The sequence below is a fragment of the Amblyomma americanum genome, chromosome 3 (genome assembly GCF_052857255.1).
Source record: "Amblyomma americanum isolate KBUSLIRL-KWMA chromosome 3, ASM5285725v1, whole genome shotgun sequence".
In the NCBI taxonomy this organism is placed as follows: domain Eukaryota; kingdom Metazoa; phylum Arthropoda; class Arachnida; order Ixodida; family Ixodidae; genus Amblyomma; species Amblyomma americanum.
In genome coordinates this window covers 219,426,862-219,441,642 of record NC_135499.1, presented here as the reverse complement: position 1 = coordinate 219,441,642, position 14,781 = coordinate 219,426,862, and the positions used below count along the sequence as shown (strand labels likewise).

The following is a 14,781-nucleotide window of genomic DNA, read 5'->3' as shown; positions in this document are numbered from 1 at the left end:
AACAGCGAGAGTAGATCGTTGGTTGTGTTAACAGGGCGTGTGGATGCGAAATTTAAAACACACGCGGCACGTTTGGAGGTCTGAACAAGCAACACACAGTTACAAAGCCCAAAGCCCACAGCTCATAGCACCGATCATAAGGCAACTCTAGCCGCTGGGGCAACTGGGGCGCTGGGGTGTGGAGAGGCGCTGGTGTGGATTGCGTGGATGTCGAGTCGTCCGCAGCGCAGCGGTGCGGTCACATAGAGGGCGCTAGCAGTGTAAGGAGTACTGGAGGTGTGCTAAGAGGATTGCTTGAAGAACATGCCTGAAGCGTCAGCTCGATTTCAATGGGCGCCGAGCTATGGCGCCGAGATCGCCACGACAGTGCGCAACCTAGCCGCGAGGCGGCGATAAAAGATGACCTTCGATTTCGGTTTCAATGGCTGCGAGACCGTGATGCGTGGCTCCCGATCATGCTGTTTCACTCTTTTTTCGGGCTTCGAGCAAGAACATTTAGTTCGTTAACGACAAAAAACATGTTTTTGGATGTCTCGGAGTGCAGCAAATGCTTAAAAAGTCTAAGCTGACTTCCTGAAAGACGATCATCAGTTTCGATTTCGATATGTAAAAGCGTGCTGTGCACCCCGTTCTATCATGCCGTTAGGACATTTTGTCTGCTGCATAACCAGTTACCTTTGGACGGTTTGTAACAAAAGGAACATGTTCGAAAAATTCACATTGCAACAAGTGCTTGAAGTGGCGAGAATTTCCGCAAAATAAGTATTTACATTGCGTGATGCATGGTTGTATATTGTACTGCTGCCAATGGCAAAAAATAAATAACTACTTCGGACAAGCAAAAAGGGAAAATAATCTATGAGATAGAATAAGGACAGGAATTACCTGAGCTCAACTGTAGCCAGGTGACCCATAGCAAATGAGGACTGCATATATGGCGCTCAATGAATGGAAGCCGGAGACGTCGCGGTAACTTGCCTGGGGAGTCGCTGGCCCGCAGGGGGCACATCCCTCATATCTAATGTTCTTAGAACTTTGCGAAGCCCGCGTCTGTTGCAATCTTGCTGCGGAGCATTGCGAGAGATCTTTCGATCGGGTGAAGCAGATCTTGGAAGGCCCAGCCTGCGCTGTTTCTGGTTATTTTTCCGACGAGCCTTCGCCGAACGATACCTCCTTGAGTAATGTTGACAGATAAATAAAGTCATGCTCTTTTTCTTCATTATTTCCGCAAGAAACACAGCTCACTAGGTTCCTTTGTGATGCACACGCGCACACTGCAGTGACTTTTGGAGCAACACAGCGGTCCTGACTGACCGGATTTCTCAAAATGACAAGCACGTCCGTTGATGAAATGACAACTGGAACAAGGGGAGTATCAGACATGGCGAGCGACTTGTGAATATTTAAAAAAAACTGCGCTTGAAGGCACAGACACGTGTGCACTTCCAAGGAAAAATGGCATGCGTCAGTGCGATGAAGGCGACGGAAATCGTTTCTTACAGCAGTTTCAAGAATTTTCGGGAAAGGTTTCTTGTTGTACATCTTTGCAGCTGAGTTTTTGTCTGTTATGTCAAGTGCATGGTTTGTTAGCAATGGTTTGATGAACTTCTTGCATATAATATGCAGTAGTGCTTCCCTTTGGCCGCTTTCCTGGTTCTCGCAGGTCAGGACAGGCAAACCCGTGATTTTATTCTTACTATAGAGCATGTGTCCAGTGGCCTTTGAAGATGCGTTCGGTCTTTGAGCATGATATCGACGAACTTCTTGAAGCCCTGTAACACTCTTAGGAGCGCTGACGTCGGTTAAGAGTCCACCCCTGTCTTGGTGGGCAGTCAAACTGTCTACAGCAGTATTTCGTTTGGGTTTTTGCACCAAAGCCACACAGCTGTCACATTCGACCTTCTCGGAAACCACACGAGCTATGTAGCCTCCAATAAGGCTGATAGCTGCCATTTCCGGAGTCGGCAGGAAAGGCTGCGACGACATACACATGTCTTGGAGAGCGTTTGTAGCCAGTTCTATAGTTTCGTTTTCAGCAGCAGTGGCGGCCCCAGCTTCAGTTAAATTCTCAATGGCACGGGATGAGACAAAGGAAGTGGAGCTTCTGACGTTGCTGTTCTCTGAGGCTGCAACGATGCCTGTACGTAGCATTTTCTCCAACCTGCTCAAAACACTTCTCACATCTATAGCATGCCATTACATCCTGCTGAACGCCGCAGGGAGCTGAAGAGAAACTCATTAGGGTCACTTGAAAATTTGCGCGTCAAGACGAACTTGAAGTTGCACTTATTTAGCAAGAATCGGACGCAGTGCACATTTGACAGTGTCGTGAACATGAGGGCGTGGTAGGTCTCTTTAGCTAAAAAGTTCTCTTGGGTGCTCGCATTTTTCAGGCCTTCCATGTACTCAACGAATTCGTGCTCCAGCCAGTGCATCCTTCGATCATCAATGTCCGAAAATTCTTTTGTGTCCGGGTAGTTCTGATGAATGTGCTGGCTACGGTTACTGACGTCCATGGTTACAAACCACTTATTCATCTTGCACATGAACTCGACTGTAGAGCCTACGTTTAAGAACTTAGCATCGCATGTGTGCCCAGCCTGTTCTTTCATAAAGCTCAAGGCAGCGGTACAGGAGGCGAAAAGAGCTCAATCGCTGGTTTTACTGCCATTTTCTCTATGGTGGATGGGTAGACGTGTTTTCTAGCGAGAAATCGCACTGTCTTCACGGTGGACCCCTTTTACATGTTGTACAATTCTTTGACATAGAGTGAAGAGATTTCTTTGTTTTCTCCCATTTCCTTCGACAGGAACTGCGAACGTCCGTTTTTGATTATGTGACTGGTCGAAAGCCAACATGAGGTGCCTAGACGGGTCGGCAGGATGTGGCACTCGTATTTGTGGCTGCCCTTGTGATAGGAACTCCATTGCAGTCACGTTGACCTTGTGGTTGTCTGTGACGAGTCTGACAATTTTATATCCAATTTCTTCCGTCTTCTTTACCACGTGCCTGATAGCTTCTGCCAGCACTTCGCCTGTGCATCCCTTGGTGAAGAAATACCCCACTGGAATTCTGAACCTGGCGTGCAGCCCGCAGAGCAGGAAACACAACAAAGAATTGGCGAGTTCACCCCTTCCCGCACTGGCAGGAGATGGTCAAGATCTGGGCTGATATCAATGTCTCCCAGAAAAGCGTCCCTCTGCCTGTGATATTCCAGCTTCTGTTTGATGTGCATCTCGTCTATGACTAGGCCACACACTTGATTGTGAGGTGGCTAAGCAATCTAGCTCTGTGCTCAACCTTCTCTTGACCAGGCTACTGAACCCAACTTCTCCTGAGCAGGTCCCCATGTTAAGTGTGGTTCTACTAGGCAGGACAAGGAGTTGTTCTGCTCTGAGATGCTCATAGCACCTGGGAGAAATGTTGCGCAGAATGATGCAGTGTCGGACGGTGGTCTCACTCCACACTGGTTGTTTTTTTTTTTGCCGTATAGTTAAAAACCTGATCTAGTAATAGCCATGGCTTTCTGGTCGTGTTCGGAGTCTCCCACAATCCGAAGGAACGTTTTTGCATGGTATTTTTCCTTGAGGCGTTCCAGTTCTTTTTTGTACGCGTCAACAGTGCATTTGAGCCTTTCATTTCGTGACATCCAAGCACGTTCCTTATCGCGCCACTTTTTTCGGTCAAGGAAAGCCGCTGATTTTTGTTTGTCTGTTTGGGTGCCGGACGAGAGTAAGACGGATGCGGTCTGACGGACGGGAACAGGACTTACTGTGCCAGCTGCATCACTTGATTCGCTAGATGTCAGGTAAAGCTCTACGGCCTCTACGGCGGTCATGCCCGATGGTCCAGGTTCAGGACCTTGGACGGTGCCCACAGGCGAGTCTTCGCGTTTTCGCTTTTTTATACTGCTGTCGTCGCGGGATTTCGTTGGTTCCGGCCTTAGGTGCGACGGGTATTGATTGAAGATGCTTGGCACGACACCCTTTTTCAACATCGTTACAATGGTGTGTTCCCGAAAGTCACTTGGCTGGAAATGCAAGCTACAAACTACAGAATAATTTGATGTGGTGTTTGGCTGCCAGTTTTCCTTCTAATTACCTTGAGCCATCTTTACCGGGGTTCTAAGTCGGCAGGAATTTCGTGGAACGAAACGTCGGGCTTCTTGTTTCGCTGACTGGACGTGCAAAACGGAACGCAACAGCAACGCATTTTCGCTCGCTGCTCCCTCCAGCAACTGCAGTCATCAACGTGTCACTTGTTAAACGGTGACACTAAACACACCACACAAATAATATAAGAAACAGCGCACCAGAAAGCATACTTTTTGCTGAAACGGCAGTCACAAGAAAATTCTGTGCTGCCTGCGTGTCGTCTGCTAGGATGGATGGATGGATGGATGGATGGATGGATGGATGGATGGATGGATGGATGGATGGATGGATGGATGGATGGATGGATGGATGGATGGATGGATGGATGGATGGGTGGGTGGGTGTGTGGATGGATGGATGGATGGGTGGGTGGGTGGATGGGTGGGTGGGTGGGTGGATGGATGGATGGATGGATGGATGGATGGATGGATGGATGGGTGGGTGGGTGGATGGATGGATGGATGGATGGATGGATGGATGGGTGGGTGGGTGGATGGATGGATGGATGGATGGATGGATGGATGGATGGATGGATGGATGGATGGATGGATGGATGGGTGGGTGGATGGATGGATGGATGGATGGATGGATGGATGGATGGATGGATGGATGGATGGATGGATGGATGGATGGATGGATACGGCTGAACCCTTTACATCGGGCGGTGGCTCAAGCCACCTAGCCATGTCTTGTGAAATTTTACTCCTGTCTTGCTTTTAGCCACCAATCAGATAACCTTCGCTTGGTTACTTCTAACCTCTTAAAATCCACTTTCCCTTCACTATCCCTAAACCCCAATGCCTTGGGTAAGTCAGCCCCGCTGCTTTCCACTGTAGGGTGAAGCCCTTTACAGAAAAGTATCAAGTGTTCAGCCGTTTCCTCCTCCTCTCCGCACGCAATGCACAAAGTGTCTATCTCCTACCTGACTCTATACGTCTTAGTCCGCAAAACTCCAGTCCTGGCCTCAAACAACAAAGAGCTTCCCCTACAATTATCATAGATATTTTCTTTGACAATTTCCTGTTTAAACGTCCGGTATGTTCCCAGTGCCGATTTCGTCAGCATCCCTGTTTTCCACAGAGCTCTCTCTGTTTCTTTAACCTTTTTCTTAACCGATAATTGCTGATTTGCCCCCTTACTGCTGTGTCAGATATTTGCTTGTCAATTTTCTAGTTCGCTTTCTCCATTTCGTGTCAACATTCTTTATATACAGGTATCTGAAAACTTTCCTAGCCCACTGCTTTTCCTCCATCTTTCTCAATCGTTCCTCAAATGCTATCTTACTGCTAGCCTCTCTGCTCTCAAAAGACGCCCATCCCATATCACCCTGCACCCCCTGATTTGGTGTATTGCCATGTGCTCCCAAAGCTAACCTCCCTACTCCCCGTTGCTTAATTTCCAGCCTTTATGAATGAATGAATGCCCCAATTCCACCTCCCTTTCTGCTGCCCTCTGTTCTATTGCAATATTCCCATGCGTAGTCTGGGTTACAGGGTGGTAGCTTCATGTCTCTAAGATGTGTTTCCACTAAACCATATACCATTAATTCCTCCTGCCTTAACTGTTCTTCTATTTCCTCCCATTTCAGTCTATTCCTGCCACCTTGCATGTTAATGAAACCTATATCTGAATTAACTTGGCCCTGGCGCTTGCGTCTCTTTCTTCCCCTATGGTTCCATTCCAGAGGGTCAGCTGACAGCACCGCCGTACGGCGGACGCGCGCTCTACGGCGGGCAGAAAAACCCCTGACGCTTCAGGCATGTTCTTAAGGAGGCACTGATTGAAGCATGCATTGCATGTATCCTTCCACATGTGTAGTAGGTTCCCTCAACTCCTCATTAGAAACTCTGGCACTCCTAGTCCTAGGGTGCTTCGATCAGGCGCCCTACAATCATTTACACGCGGCGCTCTCTCGTGCCGCCCTGAGCTTTCACCAATAAAACGACCCTCTCTCCGCCGGCGGACATGTACGGCACACTACTCAATATTCCGGTAGCCGGCTAGTGAGTTGGGGCAGCCGGGCTCGAACCCTGCTGCGGCAGCGGCGTTTTGATAGAGGCGAAACACAAAGGGCGCCCGTGTAATGTGCAGTGTCAGTGCACGTACGTCAAAGATCCCGACGTGGTGGAAATTTTACCGAAGCCATCTAGTACGGCACCTATATTTCTCTCTGCCCCCGTCTTTCGCTCCCGCCTTCCTCCCTTCTCTTACGGCGCGGCTGAGCTGTCTACCCAGAAGCACAGAAGTGACAGTTACTGCGCCATGTACGTTCCTAGAAAAAAATAAAATTCTTGTCTCCTACTGAACTTTCGAACAGTTTTTGGAGGTTTGCAGGTTAAGGCGTCGCCCACCCAATGGAAAAAGCTTGCATGGTCCGTCTATGGCCAGCGTCCAACGTCCAACCAGCCACGTCCGGCAGCCAACATTGGCCTTGCACGAGCCGATCACCGCTTGCCCTATCACGGCCGAACGATAACTTACCTTTTATACTATCGATTACACTAGAATAGCAGCTGTACAAAATACATGAAAAATACTCGCAAAGCCTAATTTGCGTTTTCTGCGATTTAGGCAGGAAAAATAAAAGTATGCAGCTGATTACAATGGGGAATTTGTTTGCCCCCGTGCCGGCATATTTATTGGTGAAATCTGATTAATAATAGTAACATGCTTTATGTATGTTATACTATATAGTTATACAAAGAAAATAAAACGCTAGGTGAAGCCGCAACGTGACACTGACTTCTTACCTAGACGGGAGGCTGGAGAGAGCGCAAACAGTACCAACGTTCAGAAGGTGTTGTTCGAGCCCACGCCGCCCAAGCTGACAGGCACCCCTACTAGCAGCACGCCACCATAACAACGCGCGAAGTGTTTGCAAAATGGCGGACGCCGGCTTCGTTCAGTGTGCCGGAGATGTCAGAACTTCCAGAGTATTGGTTGTCGGTGCCGGCGGAATTGGTTGTGAGTTGCTTAAAAACTTGGTACTTTCCGGATTCTCAGATATAGAGGTGATTGATCTGGACACTATTGACGTCAGCAATCTGAATCGGCAGTTCTTGTTCCGTAAGGTGCATGTCGGAAAGCCAAAAGCGCTGGTTGCCAAGGAAAGCGCCGAAAGGCTTGACCCGCGTGTCAAGATCGAAGCTCGTCACGACAGCATTGTAAAACCCGACTACGGCCTCGACTTCTTCAAGCGGTTTGACATTGTGATGAATGCTCTCGACAACCGAAGTGCGCGAAGCCACGTGAACCGCATGTGCCTGGCTGCAAAAGTGCCGCTAATTGAGAGCGGCAGCGCCGGTTACTTGGGCCAAGTGACGCCAATCTTCAAGGGAGTCACCGAGTGCTACGAGTGCCAGCCTCAGCCCACAGAAAAAACTTACCCGGGGTGCACCATTCGCAACACGCCTTCAGAGCCAATTCACTGTATCGTGTGGGCGAAGCACCTTTTCAACCAGCTTTTTGGCGAGGCGGACCCAGACGAAGACGTATCGCCGGACTCAACAGATCCCGAGCTGAGAGGCGAAGTGAGCCTGGATCATATGCTCAAACAGAGTACTGACGCCACAGGCAACGTATGCCGCGTGTCGACGCGGCTTTGGGCTACTGAGTGCGGCTACGACCCAGAAAAGCTGTTCAACAAGCTGTTCGGTGATGACATTCGATACCTCTTGCAGATGGGGAAGCTGTGGTCGCGCCGAAAGCCCCCGACGCCTCTTCATTGGGGAAACTTGTCGGACGCGACGGCTTGCAGTAGTGCCGACGCGGCTGCGAGGTCCGGCATGATTGATCATCGGGTCTGGGACCTTGATCAGTGCCGCCAGGCCTTCAGCACTTCCGTGGAAAAGCTGAAGGAACGCGCACTGGCGCTCGGTGAAGGCGACCATTTAGTGTGGGACAAAGACAACGACGAGTGCATGAATTTTGTAACCGCCTGTGCCAATCTGCGCGCTCACTGCTTTGGCATTCCTCAGACGAGCAGATTCGATGTCAAGGCAATGGCAGGCAACATCATTCCTGCCATAGCAACAACCAATGCCATCATAGCAGGCATCATTGTGCTCCAGGCTTTCAAGATGCTGCGAGGAAAGCTGGAAGAGTGCAGAACACACTGCAAGCAAGTCTACTTGGTGAAGCAGCCCTCACCAACAAAAAAGCTAATTATTCCTGCCCAGCTTCTTGAACCAAATCCAAAGTGCTACACATGTGCCTCAAAGGCAGAGCTATATGTCAGTCTCAACACAAAACAAATGACAGTTGGCATTTTTGAGGACAAGGTGCTAAAGGAGCAAATAAAAATGGCTGCACCTGATGTTGAACTTGATGACGGTAAAGGGACTATTCTCATTTCAAGTGAAGAAGGTGAAACAGACTCCAACCGTACCATGCATTTGGCAAGTCTAGGTGTAACCCACGGCTCACGACTTCGCTGCGATGACTTTTTGCAAAACTTCCAGGTTACAGTTAACATTGTCCACGATGAAAATAAGGATGGTGCAGGATTTGAAATAGTTGGCGACGTCTCTCAGCTAGGACCAGATGCTGACACAACAGACAGCAACCACAATGAGAAAGATGAGAACAAAAACAGATGTGGCGATGATGCTAGCGATGAGGATGACTTGCTTGTCGTTGAAGACATTGATTTTGAGCAAGTTGAAAATGGCAGGGGGAGCCTGAAACGCAAGCTCACCGACAGTGACGACAGCATAGAAGCCAAACGAGCCTGTGTTGTGATTGACTGACGGGAGTTTCTTTTTAACTGAATATGTGTCAGTATGTGTTGAATGTTTCACTCTGCAGCTGTACCGGAGGTTTTCTTGCCTGCCACAAGTTGGGTGGCACAGTGTCTTTATTCCGTAAATAAACCCCCATCTGTGTGTGTACTTACATGTTGCTGTATTTCATACTTTTGCTCTTGTACTACTGTGTCAGCTGTGACAACAGAGGCAGCTTATGCAACTCAATAAACTTCTTAGCCATATCCCTGAGCCAGAAGAAACAGGACTTCCAAATTAAGTTCTGTGAAGTGCAACCAGTTTCTGTGCTAAGAGCAACTGACCTCTAAAATGAAGCATTTTCTCTGCAAGTGGTATTTGTTGGCGAACTGCTTACTGCAGCATATGCTCTGCCATGCAGCAGTTGTACTTGATGACCATTTTTTTTTGGCAGTGAGAAAGCCATATGGGTGGGGAATTTGTAAATGCGTCACTCAGTCGATAGTTTAGCCACAGGATGGCCATCTGTCACATTGCTTGCTGTGTAGTTGCCCCGCTCCGTAGTTGGTGTAGCTGGCACTATCTGTGAAAACTTACTCTAACCGGACGTGCCTGAACAATGCATTGTAATCAATGAAACTCTTTTTGCCACGACTGTCTTAACATTGAAGTGTGCGTTTATGTTATAAATATGCCTTAAATAACTAGTATTTACAAGAGAATGTGTTTCAAGGGGCAACTGTTAACTGCAATAAGGAACTGTACTCTGCTGTGCAGGAAGAGAACCTACGTTTCCGCTCTGTAGCTTTGGCTGCATTGCCAAGAAAAGTTGACAGAGTATAGCAATTGCATGCAGTGGCCGCTAAACCAATTTTGTGTTGGTTTGCTATTACCGTTCAGAGTGCCAGCCACAGCCTCAGTTATAACTTATCTCTAGAAACATCAGATATATCAATGTTTTAAGCAAAAACACTCCTGTTTATTGCATATGCAAATGTCTCATAAAGACTGCATTTGTGCTGCAGTAAAAGCAAACATTTAGCTGCACATGTGTGCTTCTGACACAAAGCATCCAGTTTTGTTTTGGCCTTAAATGGTGACTTCTTGGCAACTAAGGAAAGCAGACAACAGAACAAATACTAAGAATAAGGCTTTATTTTACCGACAAACAGTTGCATAAACTACAAAGAATGTGGAAAGCAAACAGGAGCTGACCTTTCATTAAATGCACTGCTCCTCCTGTGCTCTTTGGCTTGCCCATATTTGTACATATGCAATAGATATGATAACATCATTCATATTGGCAGCATAGCTTTGCTCTCTGTTTATAGGAATCGACCTCCAAACCGTCACATGAAATAGCAGGTGTTTTCCATGCACACAGCTCTTCACAAGCGAAGTTCTGCAGCATTTCCTTGCCAGCAGTACACCTTGAGGTGAAATGCATACGAACCGCATTGAAATTGGTATATGCAAGGTTTCCAGCACTTGCAGCACTCTTCTTGCATTTTGTGTTTAAAGCTATAAAACATAATGTCTACAACTGCTACCTTTGTTTTTGTTACTACTCTTAAAACTGTATATTGAGTATCTAGCAAAGGCACATCTGATCTGTGCTGCATGGCCACAAACTGCCACAAGGTGCAGATTGTGAAATAAGAAATGCATAGAAAAAAAATCATGTTACTTCACATGGCCTGCAGCTTTTTGACAATATTTTAGTAAAAAATGTACTAGTCTTGTACGCTATGCACAACTTGTATCCAACCTGTTGTAATCTGGAAAAAATTTTAGATTGTGCCAACAGCAGCACCTTCGCTGTTGCCGAGCGCAGCTTTTGCTGATGGAAACGGCCTCTGACTGTTTGGCAGGAGGCAAAACTGACAACTGCAACTGCCATCCAAAACCTTTGGCACTAGCGTGTAAAACATACCATGCTCAACAAAGCATAGCATATATATCTGAGCACAGCTAAATAATGTCTGCCCTAGATTAGTTCCCAATAGCAATCATGTCCTCAAACTTCTACCTCTACCATAAAATTCCTTTTGTGAAAACTGAATATAAATAGGATTTTGAGCAGCTAATTGCATTGACTGTTGACAAGAAATCTGCTCTCTTCTGAGTGCAGGTGATTGTCCCCACAATTTCTGAATGCGCAATAAATGCCATGCCGGTTTGTAGCAAGTGCTCAGCAGACTTGTCCACATTTAAAGAGGCTCCGAATAAAGTTGCGGTACGACTACAATGTTAAACGATGCCGCTTCACAAATATCCTCCAGCAAGAATTTTTTTAATGCGTTTTGTGGAAGCTGGGTTACCTGTAGTCAAAAATTCAATTTTCGCGTCTACACACCTTTCCCTCTCCTCTCGTCACTTTTTGCTCGCTGAAATGTCGGTGCAACCACTCTGTACCGCATACCTCCGCCGGCTTCCGACGCGTGCGGGAGAAAGTGGGGAGGAGGCGGAGCTTGCGGCCGCGGCCATGGGAGGTTGTTGACGTCAGAAAGAGATGTCGCAGATAACCAATGAAAGCCCTTCGCTGCTGATGCAACGAGCGCTGCATGACGTAACGAGGGCGGATTTCGGGCAAACGCTCGGCACCGCAGGTTGCATCAAGGCGGGGAAGCGCTAATTTTAAAAATATATTGTAAATGATTGGTTCGCTTTTGAAGTACTGCACGCGGCATGAACACTCGGTGGCCTGTACTCAACATAATGCAAGGCTATTATAAGCAAACTCAAACATCTTTTTCAGGGACCTTTTAATACAAGCGCTTTGGGCAGTGATAGGCGTGGTGCACAGTCACTGTTCTGCAAGCAGCAGTGTTATACATACGTCAAAAAATAAAGACAGCAACTCTGCCAGGTGAACTCAAGCTGTTACACCAACACAAAACGGCGTCAAGCACATTTTGTTTCTTTATAACCTCCATGCTATAAACATGGCACACTGACACCTCAACATGCACCCTGCCCACTACTTGCAATAATCAGTAGAAATCATTCTCAGCACAATTTGAAATGTTTTATCCACAACAAAGTTATTCAAGCTGTGTGAAAAATCAGAGATATGAACATCTAATCACACTTACAGCCTGCCTCAATAAAGTCAATATCTAAAGTCAACATTTGTCCTCTACAGCACAAGCATGTAAAAAAAATAGAAGTGACTCAAAATGTGTGGAATATTAACTGCTGCCTATCTGTGGCCTTTTTAAGAGCAGATGACATCTGCATGACTTTTATTTAAAGGGACCATGGAGTGATACTTACTGATGTTAAGAAAAGCGCATGAGCGATCAGCACGCCATCACGTCACCGCACAGCAAAAATTTTTAAGCTAGCTTCATAAACAATGAAGATATCAGCAATTAAAAATGATGCTCTTCCTCTCCTGCCTCAGCTCATACACGTCAACGTGCTAGAAGAGAAAAAAGGTCGAGACTGCACCCCGCTGCGCCCCATCCTGCCCAGGCCATTTGAGCAAGCTCAATGAGAAGGCTTGCCCAGATTATCTGCTCTACATCTGAGGGGGAGGGGTAGCTAAGAACGCGTGATGAGGTTTCGCACCAATTGGTTATGAACAGCAATTTTTTAAAATTATTTGTATTTGACTGAAATACTCACAAAGACCACCTGTGCAGAGTTGTTGCATTAGAATATGACCATTAAAATCATTTCAAGATCTCTTGAAGAGTCTGAAGAAAACTTTAGCATTGATTAGGCCCATAATGTTGTTTTTGCAAAAAGACTATGTAGCCCGATGGGTGCAGATCACATAACATATTAACTGCTCTCCTAACTCCTCTACTTTTAGGGTTTAGCTAGCCTGCATCATTATTGAAGAGGCTGCTTCCCTATTCAGGAGTGTGCAGACACCTGGCATAATACAACGACATAACAGCCTCACGCATCATTTCTATAGCCACACGCCATTCTTCGGCTCATTACTACACATAACTCATGTGCCAGATTAAATCACTGCATAAATACACACCTGCATTGTGAGCCCATGATTTAGACAATACTGCGAGGCTTGATCACACATCACTGGCGCTTGAAATTATTACCAGCACAAAAAAGAAAGAAAAGTGAACTTTGGTTTCATAGCCCCATTACTGGCTGCAAGTTAGGAGTATGCTCCACAAGATTTCAAATATTCATTGACACATATGTTCACAAAAAGCACCGAAACTGCTCGCATCTGTGCCCAAAACATTTATAAAACAATAAGGAGCTAACACAATGCAAACAGCACCACTTAATGCAGCAGCAACACTGGCTGGACTGTGACAGAAACAAAGGGTGCCTCAAGATGGCTAGAATGTACGACAGAGGACATCACTGAAGAGAGAAACCCACAATAGTACTGGCATCCCAAACTCCTAGCCTGCATACCTTTCAAACTTGCTGCACACATCCTTGCATTGGGTTCCCATACATACAATACTATTCTGTTGCATATCTTAAAGAGCTTGATTTTTTTCATCTAAATAGAGTGCATCTCTTGCCAACCTTTTGTTGTTTCTTCCTTGTCACATAATTTTCAGTTCTTTTGCTTTCTCAAGTGGTAGGCATCTCAAGGTCACAGGAGCTCAGTGTTCTTACCAACAGCTATTAAAGTACCACTTTGTGCAATGCCCTTAATTGCCTTTTATACATACAGTATAAGATTCATGAAACTGAGACCACACCATTTCCTTGGTTGCTTCTTCAGTCCCTCTGATCAAGACGGCCAGCTGGAAGACATTCAAAATGATGATGCTGGCACCTCCATCATTTCTGGGCCTTGAAGCCATACATGGAGTGGTATTGTGAGAAGCAGTTGCGTTCCTTGTTAATGCACAGGACTGCCTTGCACTGGTGACACTGATGAGTTGACCGCCGCTGAAGCTTCATCATGCTGCACATGACACACCGCCTTTTGGTGCAAGGCTCGGGATAGTGCTCCAAACCCCAGTTCCACCACTCGCTGCTGCTGCTCCTCTGGTCAGAAGTGTCTGAAATGGGACAGCCAGAGCTCCATCAGAACCACAGCTTCAAAACAACACCACGAGCATAAATAATAACGAAGTGAGGCACCCGGACATCAGCCAATGAATGAGAGTGGGCAGCAGGCAGTGACAAGTGACGGAAGAGCCACAGATATTTCGCTCGTGCATGTGGCATAAAAACTGTGATCAGGAGTGCTAGTAAGTAGAAGAAGAAAGAACTGCCTCTCAGTAAGCAGCAGGGCAGAGAAATATACCCAAAGCTAGCCCAAGGAACCAGTGCGGTAGTGTTATGAGTTCGTCTCCTACATCAGGCAAAAATATTCTTCTTTTGTTCTTTATTTCTAGTCTCACCTACACCTATAAATATGAAGTTTCGTACCTAACAAATCTCAAATCAACCCAATTTTACAATGCCTTCCCTATGCTTACTACCTACTAGCTTTCTCCACACAAATGTATGATGCAACTATCAAGCTGCAAAAGCCCCCAAATATAAAAGTAATATCAGAGCAAGCAAAGTTTGCGAAGACAAGGAAAGAAAGGTGTGCCATCTAGGCCCTGTGGCTGCACTCTCGCTTGATTTTGTCAGTGATCACATGCTAAGGTCAGGTGCTGATTGCTTAATTTTCCAGAGTGCCACTTGAATGTCGGAGACAAGTCTGGTGCACTCTGTATAGCTGCAGCTTGACAGTTTTGCCTAGTCATAACTGTGGTCAACTTTTGTGCAGATATGCCTGAGCACAGTGTGGTTCTCACTGAGGTGGAACTTGCAGTGGAGCTTTATTTTATGCATTGAAAATATTTACAAGCGTGCTTCAATTTCTTCAAGCACTCCAACAGGCAATAGAATGGGAACAGTTAACTCACATGCAGTAAATGATTACTCTCAAAATATAAGAGAGAAGCACA

General features: G+C 46.5%; 2 protein-coding genes across 3 annotated transcripts in view; one reads left to right on the top strand and one right to left on the bottom strand.

The window, feature by feature from the left end:
• Positions 1–14,781, bottom strand: part of LOC144126116 (uncharacterized) — a 208,794-nt gene that overhangs the window by 13,524 nt on the left and 180,489 nt on the right. Inside the window, exon 5 of one of the 2 annotated variants that reach the window (XM_077660075.1) lies at positions 10,019–13,878. The exons of the other annotated variant lie outside the window; for it this stretch is intronic. Within the exon in view, the coding sequence (XP_077516201.1) occupies positions 13,655–13,878 (224 nt within the window). The 3' untranslated portion in view covers positions 10,019–13,654. Of the gene's footprint in view, positions 1–10,018; positions 13,879–14,781 lie in introns of those variants that run through there. 2 annotated transcript variants of the gene reach the window in all.
• Positions 6,925–9,043, top strand: Uba2 (Ubiquitin-like activating enzyme 2). Its single transcript, XM_077660059.1, has one exon. The coding sequence runs from the start codon at positions 7,037–7,039 to the stop codon at positions 8,900–8,902; it is 1,866 nt and encodes a 621-aa protein (XP_077516185.1). The 5' UTR covers positions 6,925–7,036; the 3' UTR covers positions 8,903–9,043.